General features: G+C 42.5%; 1 protein-coding gene and 1 pseudogene across 1 annotated transcript in view; one reads left to right on the top strand and one right to left on the bottom strand.

Annotated features, from left to right (window-relative positions):
* LOC110301470 overlaps window positions 1-4,431 on the bottom strand; it is an 11,278-nt pseudogene extending 6,847 nt beyond the window's left edge.
* The window catches only part of Dpy19l2 (dpy-19 like 2), a 129,103-nt gene continuing 121,952 nt past the window's right edge, over window positions 4,327-11,477 (top strand). The window contains exons 1-3 of the mRNA XM_021171758.1: window positions 4,327-4,838; window positions 8,606-8,630; window positions 10,439-10,526. Coding sequence (XP_021027417.1) covers window positions 4,457-4,838; window positions 8,606-8,630; window positions 10,439-10,526 — 495 coding nt within the window. The 5' untranslated portion in view covers window positions 4,327-4,456. The remainder of the gene's footprint in view (window positions 4,839-8,605; window positions 8,631-10,438; window positions 10,527-11,477) is intronic.

Raw genomic sequence — 11,477 nt, 5'->3', positions numbered from 1 at the left:
GCCAGCACAGCCCTACCCAGCTATGATGCCTGTGAACCACAATGGCCAGCACAGCCCTACCCAGCTATGATGCCTGTGAACCACAATGGCCAGCATGGCATGGCAGCTTTAGGGGTGCAACAGTGGCATACATGCCTGTGGTAAACAGCTTGTCTTTAAACCGATTTAAGACCTGCTGGTACTGGAAACCTAGCCAACTCTTCAGGGCTAGTAAAGTCCCGGGTCTTGAAGAACCTGAAACTGCCACTTTACTAAAACAGCATAATCCCTGATTACATTCTAAATACCTGTCCTTCAGCCCACAGAGAAGTGTAGTCCTCACCTCTCATCAAGGAAACTATTAGAGAAAACCACAACCAATCAAAATGAAAAGATGTGGAGCTTAGTCCCAACGAATACATCTAAAAAACACATCTCTGACCAGGGGTCATTGGTGATGTGGGGGCGGGGAGGGGGGTGAAGATTGTAAGAACCAGAGGAACAGGAGACCTACCAGAGAAGCTACATTCATAAAGTATCACAATGTAACTGCCTAAACACGAGCAGAACCAGAACTAAAGCAATAGACATGGCAAAGTGGACAGGGCAAGCCCAAGAGATTGCAACCCTACTTAAAGAACTGCAGGCAACTAAGGAATGCAGAAAGTGGAGGAATAGTCTTCTACAGGAGAGGGCACACCAATGCCAAACTGTCAGCCCTGAAAGCATACATACAAGTAGCATACATAGACTGAGAAGGTTGTATTTAAGAATATATATATATAGTACTATATATGTACATGTATGTATGTATATATGTATATGTATATATGTATGTATATAACAAAAGTTAGTGAAAAAAGAGACCGTGAATTTATTTTTCTTTTTTAAAAGATTATTGATTTATGTGTCATGTTCTCTGGAACTAGAGTTACAGATAGCGGAGAACCATCATATGGTTATTGGGAACTGGACCCAGGTACTCTGCAAGAACAACAAATGCTCTTAATCTTCTGAGCCATCTCTCCAGCTCTGAGGCCATGCATTTTGAAGAGAGCAAGGAGGGGTATTGAGAGGGTTTGGAGGGAAGGGGAAATATGATTATATTATAATTTCACAAAACATTTAAAAACTGATTGAATCAAAAAGGGTGGTACATAGGCAAATTTTAGATATATAGCTGGATAAAGTACCTTTAGGTAAGAGAGATAATCTTCTCAATCAGAGATGTGTTTGAATAAGAATGTCCCCCACAGGCTCAGATGTTTAAGTGCTTGGTTCCATCTCTGCCTTGTGGCTATTTTCTCGGTGTGTAAGCCCTTAGCTACTGCTCCAGTAGATGCCTGCCTGCCGGCTGCCATGTTTTCCCCACCATGACGGCCATGGACTCTGCTATCACTACTTCAGGCTATTGCAATGTCAGGACTGACCATGCTGGGTTTGGGAGATATGTGCATGATTTGGGGGCTTTGAACTAGGAAAGCAGTTCAAATCCATGAGGTTGGCAGGCCATCCTCATAGAAACTTGGTAGACAGTAGTACTAGGAACAGTATGGACTGTGGCAGCCCAGTTCAAGAGATTTCAGAGGGGAGCAATATGTTCAAGAGATTTCAGAGGGGAACAATATTAGCAACTTAGATGTTAAGTCTATTCTTGTGGTATTTTAGCAAAGAATGTGGCTGATTTCTGCCTTGTTCTAAGGATTTTCCTGAAGCTAAATTGAAGAGTTTTGGGACTAATTTCAGGACAGCTCCTCGGGGTTCCCTACTCAGGTGATGAGTTGACATTAAAACCTCATATACCACTATATATTGGACTAGATTTAGGAAACACATCATGTTTATTTTTCCTTTAGCACTAATAGGAAATATTTTCTATTATCACTAACTATTCACTCAAAAATGAATTAATGGCCCCGATGCTGCATGCCATGAGTAATTCTAGAACTTAGTACTTGATGTTGAGACTATTTCTAATATTTTATTGATAACAATTAATAGCACAATGAATATCCACATAAAAGTATTTTTAAAGGGTGAGAGGGACTAGATTTTACTTTTAAGGATGGGCCATAGGTCCCTATATGCTTCACGGACAAGGGAAAGAAAGTACAGGGAAAAGTTAACAAGAAAGGAAGAGGTAATTGCTACAGACTGGACTCAGTCAGCCCCTCAACCCGCGGGATAATCAGGGTCCTGGTACCCAGGTAGGCAAGGAGTTGGCAGGGTGACAGAGTCGAACACAAGGGAGTGTTGATCTGAATGTAATTTCTGAAAGTGAGCATCAGACTTATATTACAGAAGAAGTTGGGTGACACATCAGCCAAGGTACATTGAGGTTACCTGATGCTTAATGACTTTACAAAACAGAAGGATACATACATAAAGACTTGCAGGAACTAGGCAATGCAACAACTGAGACAAAGTCAGCTCTATCTAAGGTCAGCTATATTCTTAGAAGCCAGGTGTGAGGTCGTTAAGCTCCTGGGGCAAGGGCTTTCACACCCAAGCCATAGTTCTAATTCTGATTCATTGTTTAATCCACCACCAGCAAGTTCTTAGTAAATACCTAACTATGCTATTCCTCTGGGCTAGTGAAAGTATGTGTAGGGAGTTCTGCTCTAGCTAACCTTCTCATGAATAATGCAATACTCTAGTTCCTCCTTAAACCACAACCCCATCTTCTCCCTAAACCATTGTAAATTCCTGTACACAGGAGTGACTCGGCTGTTATTCTAAGTGATTTTGTGGGGGACTTTCTTCTATTAAGTAATGTAGTCTGCCATACATAACTATAACAAGAATTCTAAACTTACTTTGCTAAGCTTGCCCTGAAATTTCTAACTCTATGTAGTAGATAGTAATACCTGATTTCTTCCACTATCTTTCTTTCAATACTAGAGGCAATTCATCAGAATAGGTAACATTCTTACAAAATTCCAAGCCCAGGGTAGGCTCAAGGGCTGCCTAGGACATTGGTGAAGGCCAGGAGGCAAAGTTCAATCTAACTTAGGTATTTGACAAATCATTGCTTGGAGGCACCTATAATAAAACAATACTGAAAGAAAGTGCACTGTCCATGCAAGGACAAGTTTGGAGCATTCATGCTATGGGATGCCAAGACTCCAGGAGACTAAGTTTCTGTGAAACTTTTTACCCCAGGGCTGCGTCCAAGCTTTTGGGCTTGCCACACAGACTTCACTGGAGTGGGTGTGGCAGTAATCCCCATGCTTCCTTGATTGCTACAAAATACAGAATTAAAATGCTTACATTAAAGATAAGATTTCCATTTAGACATTGTGTATTCATTTAAGAATAGAGTTCTGCCAGAGGAATATGGTGCCAAAAATTATAATCCTAGGATAGAGAGGCTGAGAAAGGAAGGAGTTTGAGATCTGGACTACAGAGTTAAGATGTCTCAATTGTACATTGTGTTTGTGTGTGTGTGTGTGTGTGTTTGCCAAACACCAATACCATGTATTTTAAACTCAAAGATGGGCAAACAAAATGTACAACCTGTTCAAATGTGAGCAAAGCACCCTATTTGTGGTCTTCTGTTTCGTCTGCACTGAAGAATAAAACATCTTAAACAGCAAACAGTGCCAGGAATGCAGAAATGCAGCTTGAGAAAAATCTTACAAAACAACAAATTGATAGCAACAGCACTTACTTGTTTCACATGTGTTTATTTAGATTAGGGAGCAGATGAATAGAACTTCCAGTGAGCTCTCAAATAATGTGGACTAGAAAAAGGGGCCAGGAGTAGAAGGCAGAAGAAACGGCTGGGCAAACCATGGGGATGCATGGATTTGTGGAGGGTGAGGGAGAAAGGGAAGGGCAGGGAAGTGGGGAGGGGGGGCGTTCCTGATGTGGGTCTCACTAGCAACAACAGGAAGATCTGTGTTCAGAGAAGTGGAAATTAAAGTCATAAAGGTAGGCAAGGCGATTGTGGGAATTAGGGAGTTCAAGAAGTCCTAAACCAAAATGGGGTTTACTGCAGCCAAACAGACTGACATAAGACCTGGAACGTGGTGGTGGTCTTTATAGTCCTCTATAGAGAATGCAAGGTCAGGACTGGCTTTCTTTGGTTCAGGGCGGCTTCTTGTTTAGGAGTTGTTGAACACTCTGAGCTCAACCGTCCTTCTGGCCAGAAACTGAGTGATTTTGTTAGAACAGTGTTACTTAATGAACCAAAGACTGTCCTGTAGGGGAAAACCTAGGCGAACCCCAACGCCCAGACCCTGGGAAAGGCCACACCTCTTACAAGTCCTGCTCAGGGGCGCGCGGGCTGGGCTGCACGTGGACAGCGCAAGATTGCCTAGACCGCACGCTCGCCATCCTTGTTTCACGGTCGCCATGACGACGAGGCTGCCCGCAACGGTGGCTGGTCGTTGAGGCTGCCTGGTGGTGTGTCCGGCCCCCGGACATTGCCCAGCGGTGATCCAGCTCCATCCACCTGATCACGGGCTATGAGAAGATGGTGGGGCCGACAAGGAGTAAGCTCAGGGAAGGGAGCTCAGACAGGCCACAGTCTTCCTGCACGGGGCAGGCGAGGAGGAGGTGGAGTGCAGCGACCATGGAGCCCCAGCAGGAGCGAAGCGCGCCCCAGGAGAGAACGAAGTGGTCGTTGCTGCAGCATTTCCTCCTAGGCGGCAGGAAACTGCCCTCGGGCGCCCGCAACTACGCGGCGCGGAGGATCCAAAGTCTGAACGCACAAAATTACTTTCAGCTGGAAGAGGTTGCCAAGCTCCTTCTTCTTAACCGCTTCCACTTCCTCTTTAATCTCCTGGACCACTTTCGCGAAAAGGTGCAGGCACTGCAGATGCATCGGTTCTCCCACAGAACCCTCTTTGGCCTAGGTGAGTCTGCTCAGTGTTCCAGCCGAGGCTGTGCAGGGTTTTTCTCCCAGCGTAGAGACTTGAAGGGTTTGTTTGGGTCTTGGAGACACTAGTGTTTGGATTGTTGGATGAGTTGGTGGTGAGATCTGAGAATTGCATGCCAGGAATTCTCAGACTTCTAGTTCTTGTTTTAAAACTTTTTTTTTTTTTTTTTTTTGCGAGATTTTCCAACTTAGTGGTCACCTACACACCAACAAAATGTTATCCTAATCAGAGCGTAGAAGAGGTTGTCTACCTTCCAGATGGAATTATGTTTCTTTGTTTTTTGAAATAAAAGGTCCTTAGCTGAGATCACCAATAGTGGAGGAAGGAGGAGGGTAGATATGTTAAACCTGCTGACAGACGCTTATTTCCATCCTGCTGAGCAACTCGGGGTGCGGGTGGGGGGTTTGCACTTCTTCCATTTATTCCTCTAAGTTTTGGTAGCTTTCTGCTATAACTCAAATATTGCTGTTGTCTGGTATTTGAGCCTAGCTGCTGATATAAACGCTTCAATTTAAGTTGTTGTCACCTCCTCCCATCCTGACCTATTTGAATGCTGATGTAAAAATAAGATGAGTTGCCACATTGAAGTGCTAACAGCAGTAATTAAGGAAGATTTGAAAGTCATATTTATATTTCCATCTGATGTTTATGCAAGCAGACCCATGCCAAGTCCACAATCAACATGGGTGGTTTTCCCAAGTCCAAGTTCCAGTGTTCCAAGAGTTACACGCGGGAGTTACCCCTGAGCGGCTAGTGAAATAATAGCTCACGTTACTGAGTGAATGTTCAGGAGAGAGTGGATGTAAGATGCTGTATCAGAGAGGACTTTTAGAAAAGGATAGAACCTGAGTTTTAGGGAAGGGCTAGTATTTGGATGTGATAAGTGGGGGATGTGTGTGTGATGCTTACAGAAGGGCAGGATCCAGGTCCTAACAGTAAGACAGCATGGTGTGAGAACAAAGTCTAGTAGTAGGAGGAGGCTGTGGGGAGCAGTCCAGCTCAGAACGGGGTGTGAGGGATTTGAACTCATTCCGTGTGAAGGCATAGATTCTTTTCTTTCTTTTTAAATTACTTTTTAATCCCAGATTTTAATAAAATCACATCATTTCTATCCTCCCCTTCTTCTTCCCTCACCCTTTCATGCATTTCCCTTACTCTCCTTCAAATTCATGGTTTTTTTTCTTTAAATGTTACACACACACTGATACCTAACTCGATAAATACAACCTTCTCAGTCCATATAATGTTACTTGGATGCATATGTTTTCAGAGCTAACCATTTGATACCAGATAACCAGGTGGTGTGCTATTCCCTGGGAAGGCTGTTCTCTTTGAAACTTTTTAATGAGCTACTATAACATAAAATGTGCACTTTATATAAAAATAGCATTATATATATTTAAGACATGATTTGTTCATGTTAATGAGAACCGTCCATGGCACTTGGTAGCTATGTGATGTTGGCAATGAATGAGTCTTTCAACCTTGGAAGGCTGCTTGATCAGAGTGTGCGTTTGAGAGTGTGAGGGTTGAACTGTCTACTGTGGACTGGAGGTGGACTGAGAAAGAATAGATGGATAATTCTTACTAGGAGCAGGCTCCACGCTCTCAATGATAGTGGCACAGGAGTGGGTAGAGGACACTGATCAAGAGGGCAGCCAGTGAGACTGAGGAGCAGCAGCAGAGGCGGAAGGGAATGGGGATTATGGATTGAGCATCATTCACTTCTAAGTGAAAGTAGAAGCATTGGACTGCAAGGAGAGATTCCCAAGCTAAGCACCACTAAACAGAAAGGAAAAAGGAAGATTACAGATACTTAAAAGTGGGAAACTTTTTAAGGTTAACTTGAATAGACAAGTGGGAAAGGCAAGCTGAGCTATACATAAATAGACCTTTGGTGGGAGGTGGTCCAGAAGGTGATGAGAGATAGCAACAGTTTGTGAGAATCTTTGGAATGATAGATGGATTGATCACAGATTTGGCTGTGTGTGCGTGTGCACTTGCTCATGCACGTGAATATGGGGTGTGCACACTACTCTGTACACATGTACAGAAGCCAGAGCAGGATATGTGATTTTCTGTCACTATCTCACTTGATTGAGATAGGTTCCCCAACGAAATATAATCATTCAGTCTAGGTTAACTGACCAGCGACCTTTCATGGCCTCCTAAACTTGGTTTATATAATATGTAGCCACACCTGGCTTTATCACGTGGGTCCAGGGGAACTGAACTTAGGTCCTCATGCTTGCAGAGCAAACTCTGTCATACCCTGAAGCCGTTTCCTCCATCTTTTTATTTTAAAATGTAGTTTTAAATATTTCCCAGTATATATCAAGACTGGGGAAGAAGAAATAAATATAGTCAAATAGAACAACCTCTGCCATTATTGTGTAAACTTCATCTCAGAACAGTTTTGTCCAGTTGAGGGTTTCATTTCAGAGTGGTGCAGAGGATATTTGCGTTTGGTTTCTGTGAGGGATGGCGTAGTCTCTATTGATCATTGTTTTTATAACCTTTCGAAAATATAAAGAACATTTTTAGCTTGAGGATATTACAAAAAAACAGATCATAGGTTATACTTTGCCCATGCTGATTTAAGCAAATCTGAGAGGAATTCAAGATGAGCCCAGCATATCCCAGTTATATAGGCAAAGAGGAGTTGTGTTAGGCATTTCAACATGACAATTTTATGTTTCTGCATTGGGTTGTTTTGCATTTGTTCTGTTAGCCCAGATGAATAGCTTTTTTAAAAGGTATTTTAGGAAGGTTGTATTGAAGTATCTTGTCAAGTGATCTTGGGGCAGCCATAGGATAAGACTTTGAGTCCTACTACAAAGTCTCTGTGGGAGTTCTGCAGTAACTGAGTGAGGTAACCCTTCCATGACAGCAAGGACAGGAGATATTATCAAAATCAACTTCTTCAAAGTTTGGAAATTAGTGAAAGCTTTTGCGACGAAAGGGCACTCATTCAGGAAGAGCCAATGGGTCTCTGTAAGCAGCAGGACTTGGCAGCATTTAGTTTGGTCTGTCCCCAGCCCCATCCTTGCTGTCAGCTCCAAGATGTCCTTGCAAACAGACAGCCTCCTGGTCACTATGTTTGTAGTTCTGCAGGGAGCTGCACACCCAGAACAACAGGAAAATTGGACCACCTGGTCCTCATTCCCTGGGAGCCTCACACCAGGGACTCATTTTGGCCCTTGGGTTGCCTAGATCCAGGGGACCTAGATACAGTAGCTGGCAGTTCCTCAGGACCTGGAAAGCACAACTTAACTTGCAAGTATGTGGCTAAATAAGTGATTTCCTGCACTTTACGGTATTCTGATGTGTGCAAGGGACAGTGTTCTAGGCTGGTTTCTATAAGCCAGAGTCTTTTCTGAAAGAATCGTACCTGGGCATAGTATATGTGCTTTAAAAATTTTTTTTATATAAAGGAAAGAGAGAATAGGAAACAACAGGGAATCGTACTGAAAGATTACAATACTATCAAGCCATCTCTATTCTCAAAATGGTCTAAGAGAGTGTCTAAAGTACCTGGGTCCTTCCCACCTGCAGATATACATGGCTCCATCTGATTCACATCCTTCTCGGCTGTTGTTCTGGTCCAGGTAGACAGAAGCAGCTGGCCATCTAGCTTAGTAAGCTCTTACTCTAGGTGTGCAGTTCATTTGACGTGCTTATATTAAAGGCATTAAATAACAAAGCAGTTTTTAATTACTTCCTTTTTTTCTCTTCTCTTCCAGCTATCTTTGTGGGGATTTTGCACTGGTAAGGTTTTTTGTCTCGACTTGAAATACATAGAAATATATAGGTTAAAGCTTTCCACTACTCTTTGTCAATAGCCAAACAAACCTTCCTGCCTAGATTTTTTGCAACATGAACACCCATGCCACTTTATACCTATACATTACTTCTGTACAAAGTATGTGTGCACAGCATTTACAGTGCAGATGTCCCAGAGGATAGTAACCAATGAATTAAAATACTGTATGTGTATAGGTGTTTTGTCTGCATGTTTGCTTGTTTGTGCACCATGTGTATGCTCATGGAAACCTGATGAGGGTGTCAGACTCCCTGGAGCTGCAGTGTAGATGCTGGGTCATCGTAACTGCAGAGCCATCTCTCCAGTCCCTCAAATTAAGATGTTTTTGCTTTTCTGAAGACTCACTACTGTGTTTCTGCAAATATTTCCCATTCTCACAAGGCTTTTCAGTTTGCCTCACCTAAAGCCTTCATTACCTTGTAGTACCTGTACATTATTATTGACATGAGTTTAGAGGTAAAGTCTTAGGAATACTCACTAACTAAGTCATGAAAAGGAAGATAATTTTTTTTTGAACTGGAAATTGTAATTTCAGAACTTAGAAGCCAAGGTGAAAGGGTTGTTGAGTTTGAGGCCAGCCAAGGCTATATAGTGAGACCTGCCTCAAAATAAGGAGAAGCCTTTCTGCAGTGGTATGGCAGAAATGCTTTGAGCCCATCAGTGGGCATTCACTGGCTCTCAATTTTATAAAAAATGTTTCTTTTTAAATCATGTGCACAAAGTCGTAACTTTACCTGGGGTACTTTCATTGCTGCCCGACCTCGGGTTTTGTGCTTGTAAGAAGTCTTGGGTCTATCCCATGTTTCCTGGGCTGTGCTGCTCTGTGATCTGCTCTGTGGAGCGATTTTGATGTGGGTACTGAGGCTGGACCAGGAAGAGCCACTCCTTCACACTGTTGGATTTACATGCATATTCAGGAGAGAAGCACTGACATATGGACTTGGGGTTTTAATTTTGTTGGGAAGTGTTTTATAACCAAGGGCAGAGCATTTCCTAACCATGACTAGTTCACCCTCACACCCTTTTGTGTACCAACAACAGCCACTGAGTTTCACTGCTAATATACCTTCACAAACAGGCCTGTGGGAGAATTAAAAGGTTATTCTTTATATGAGCTTATTCTTCTTTTAAGATTACCATATTCGAAAGTGATTTTTAAGTAGATTACATTTAAAGTGCTTTTCAATATTTACAAAAGTATTTTCCAAACCTGGTATATTGCACTCATTCCTGCAACACAAAAGAAACACACAGTCCTTCCTGTATTGCTAAAGAGCTTGGAGTGGAAAAAGAATGGAGGATGTACAGAAGCTTTAGATATGCAAGAACATATGAGAATGGAGAGGAGGCTGCAGAGATGGCTCAGTGGTTAAGAGCATTGGCTGTTCTTCCAGAGGTCCTGAGTTCAATCCCCAGCAACCATATGGTGGCCCATGACCATCTGTAATGAAATCTGATGCTGTCTTCTAACATGTCTGAAGAAGACAGTGACAGTATACTCTCATACATAAAAGAAATCTTTAAAACAAACAAAAACAAACCACCAAAGGATGGAGTTAAATATTTTGGAGGGTGGGCTATGCTGAATGATAAATGCTCTCTTGAGCATATACAAGTTCATAAGTAAATTGTAAAATTATCTCAACATTTATTACAAAAGTTGTTTTCATTTTTGTGTCTTTCTCAATGCTAAAAGTGATTTAGTGCTGGTTTTGAAGCCTATTCTTGCTATAATATGTTTATTTCCCCCTAGGTTACACTTAATAACACTTTTTGAAAATGACCATCATTTTTCTCACCTTTCATCTTTGGAACGGGAGATGACTTTTCGCACAGAAATGGTAAATTTCTTCCCTCTAATTAATTAGTACTTTAAGAATAGTGAGACAAGGCAAAGGAGAGCATGGGCCGCAGAAGCAACAGAGCTTCTCAGTCCTATGGGGCTACATCTGCAGCCATGAGGTGGAGTTGATCCTTAATCCTTTGTGCACTGGTCTTTCCAGGAGAGAGGTAGTCTCCCAGGAGTGCTGACACAGGCTTACAGACTCACAGGAGGAACAAGATCCAGCCAGAGAAAACAAGAACATCTAACACCAGAGATTGCCAGATGGCGAAAGACAAACATCTTACCAACAGAAACTAAGACTATTTGGCATCATTAGAACCCAGGTCTCCCACCACAGCGAGTCCTGGATACCCCAATACACCAGAAAAAGCAAGATTCGGATTTAAAATCATATCTCATGATGCTGGTAGAGGATTTTAAGAAGGGCATTAATAACTTAACTCCCTTAAAGAAATACAGGTGAACACAGCTAAATAAGTAGAAGTCCTTAAAGAGGAAACACAAAAATCCCTTAAAGAATTACAGGAAAATACAAACAAACAGGTGAAGGAATTGAACAAAATCATTCAGGATATAAAAATGGAAGTAGAAACAATAAAGAAGGCTCTCGCTCCTTCGCCTGCTTGCCATGTGGGACTGAGTAACTGCTAGATCCTTGGACTTCCATTCACAGCTACTACTGAACCATTGTTGGGAATTGGACTGCAGACTGGAGCAGCCTGGCTGCCTCTTTAGAAGTGCTGGCTCTCTTCAGCCTTCACAGTAAACCTCCATTCCAGAGTTTGTTTCCTTGGGGCTCAGCTAGCTAACTGTGTGAAGAGAGGACCTAGGGATCAGCCTCAGAAATTACATTTTCCCGTTAGACCACCTATCAGCTGGCTGACACTGGCGATCGCAGTTGTCCGTGGTAGGTTCTGGACCTTGGGCCGCTGTTAAGTTTTATCAC

Source organism: Mus caroli, chromosome 9, assembly GCF_900094665.2.
Source record: "Mus caroli chromosome 9, CAROLI_EIJ_v1.1, whole genome shotgun sequence".
NCBI classification, from domain to species: domain Eukaryota; kingdom Metazoa; phylum Chordata; class Mammalia; order Rodentia; family Muridae; genus Mus; species Mus caroli.
This window is presented reverse-complemented; position numbering and strand designations above follow the sequence as displayed.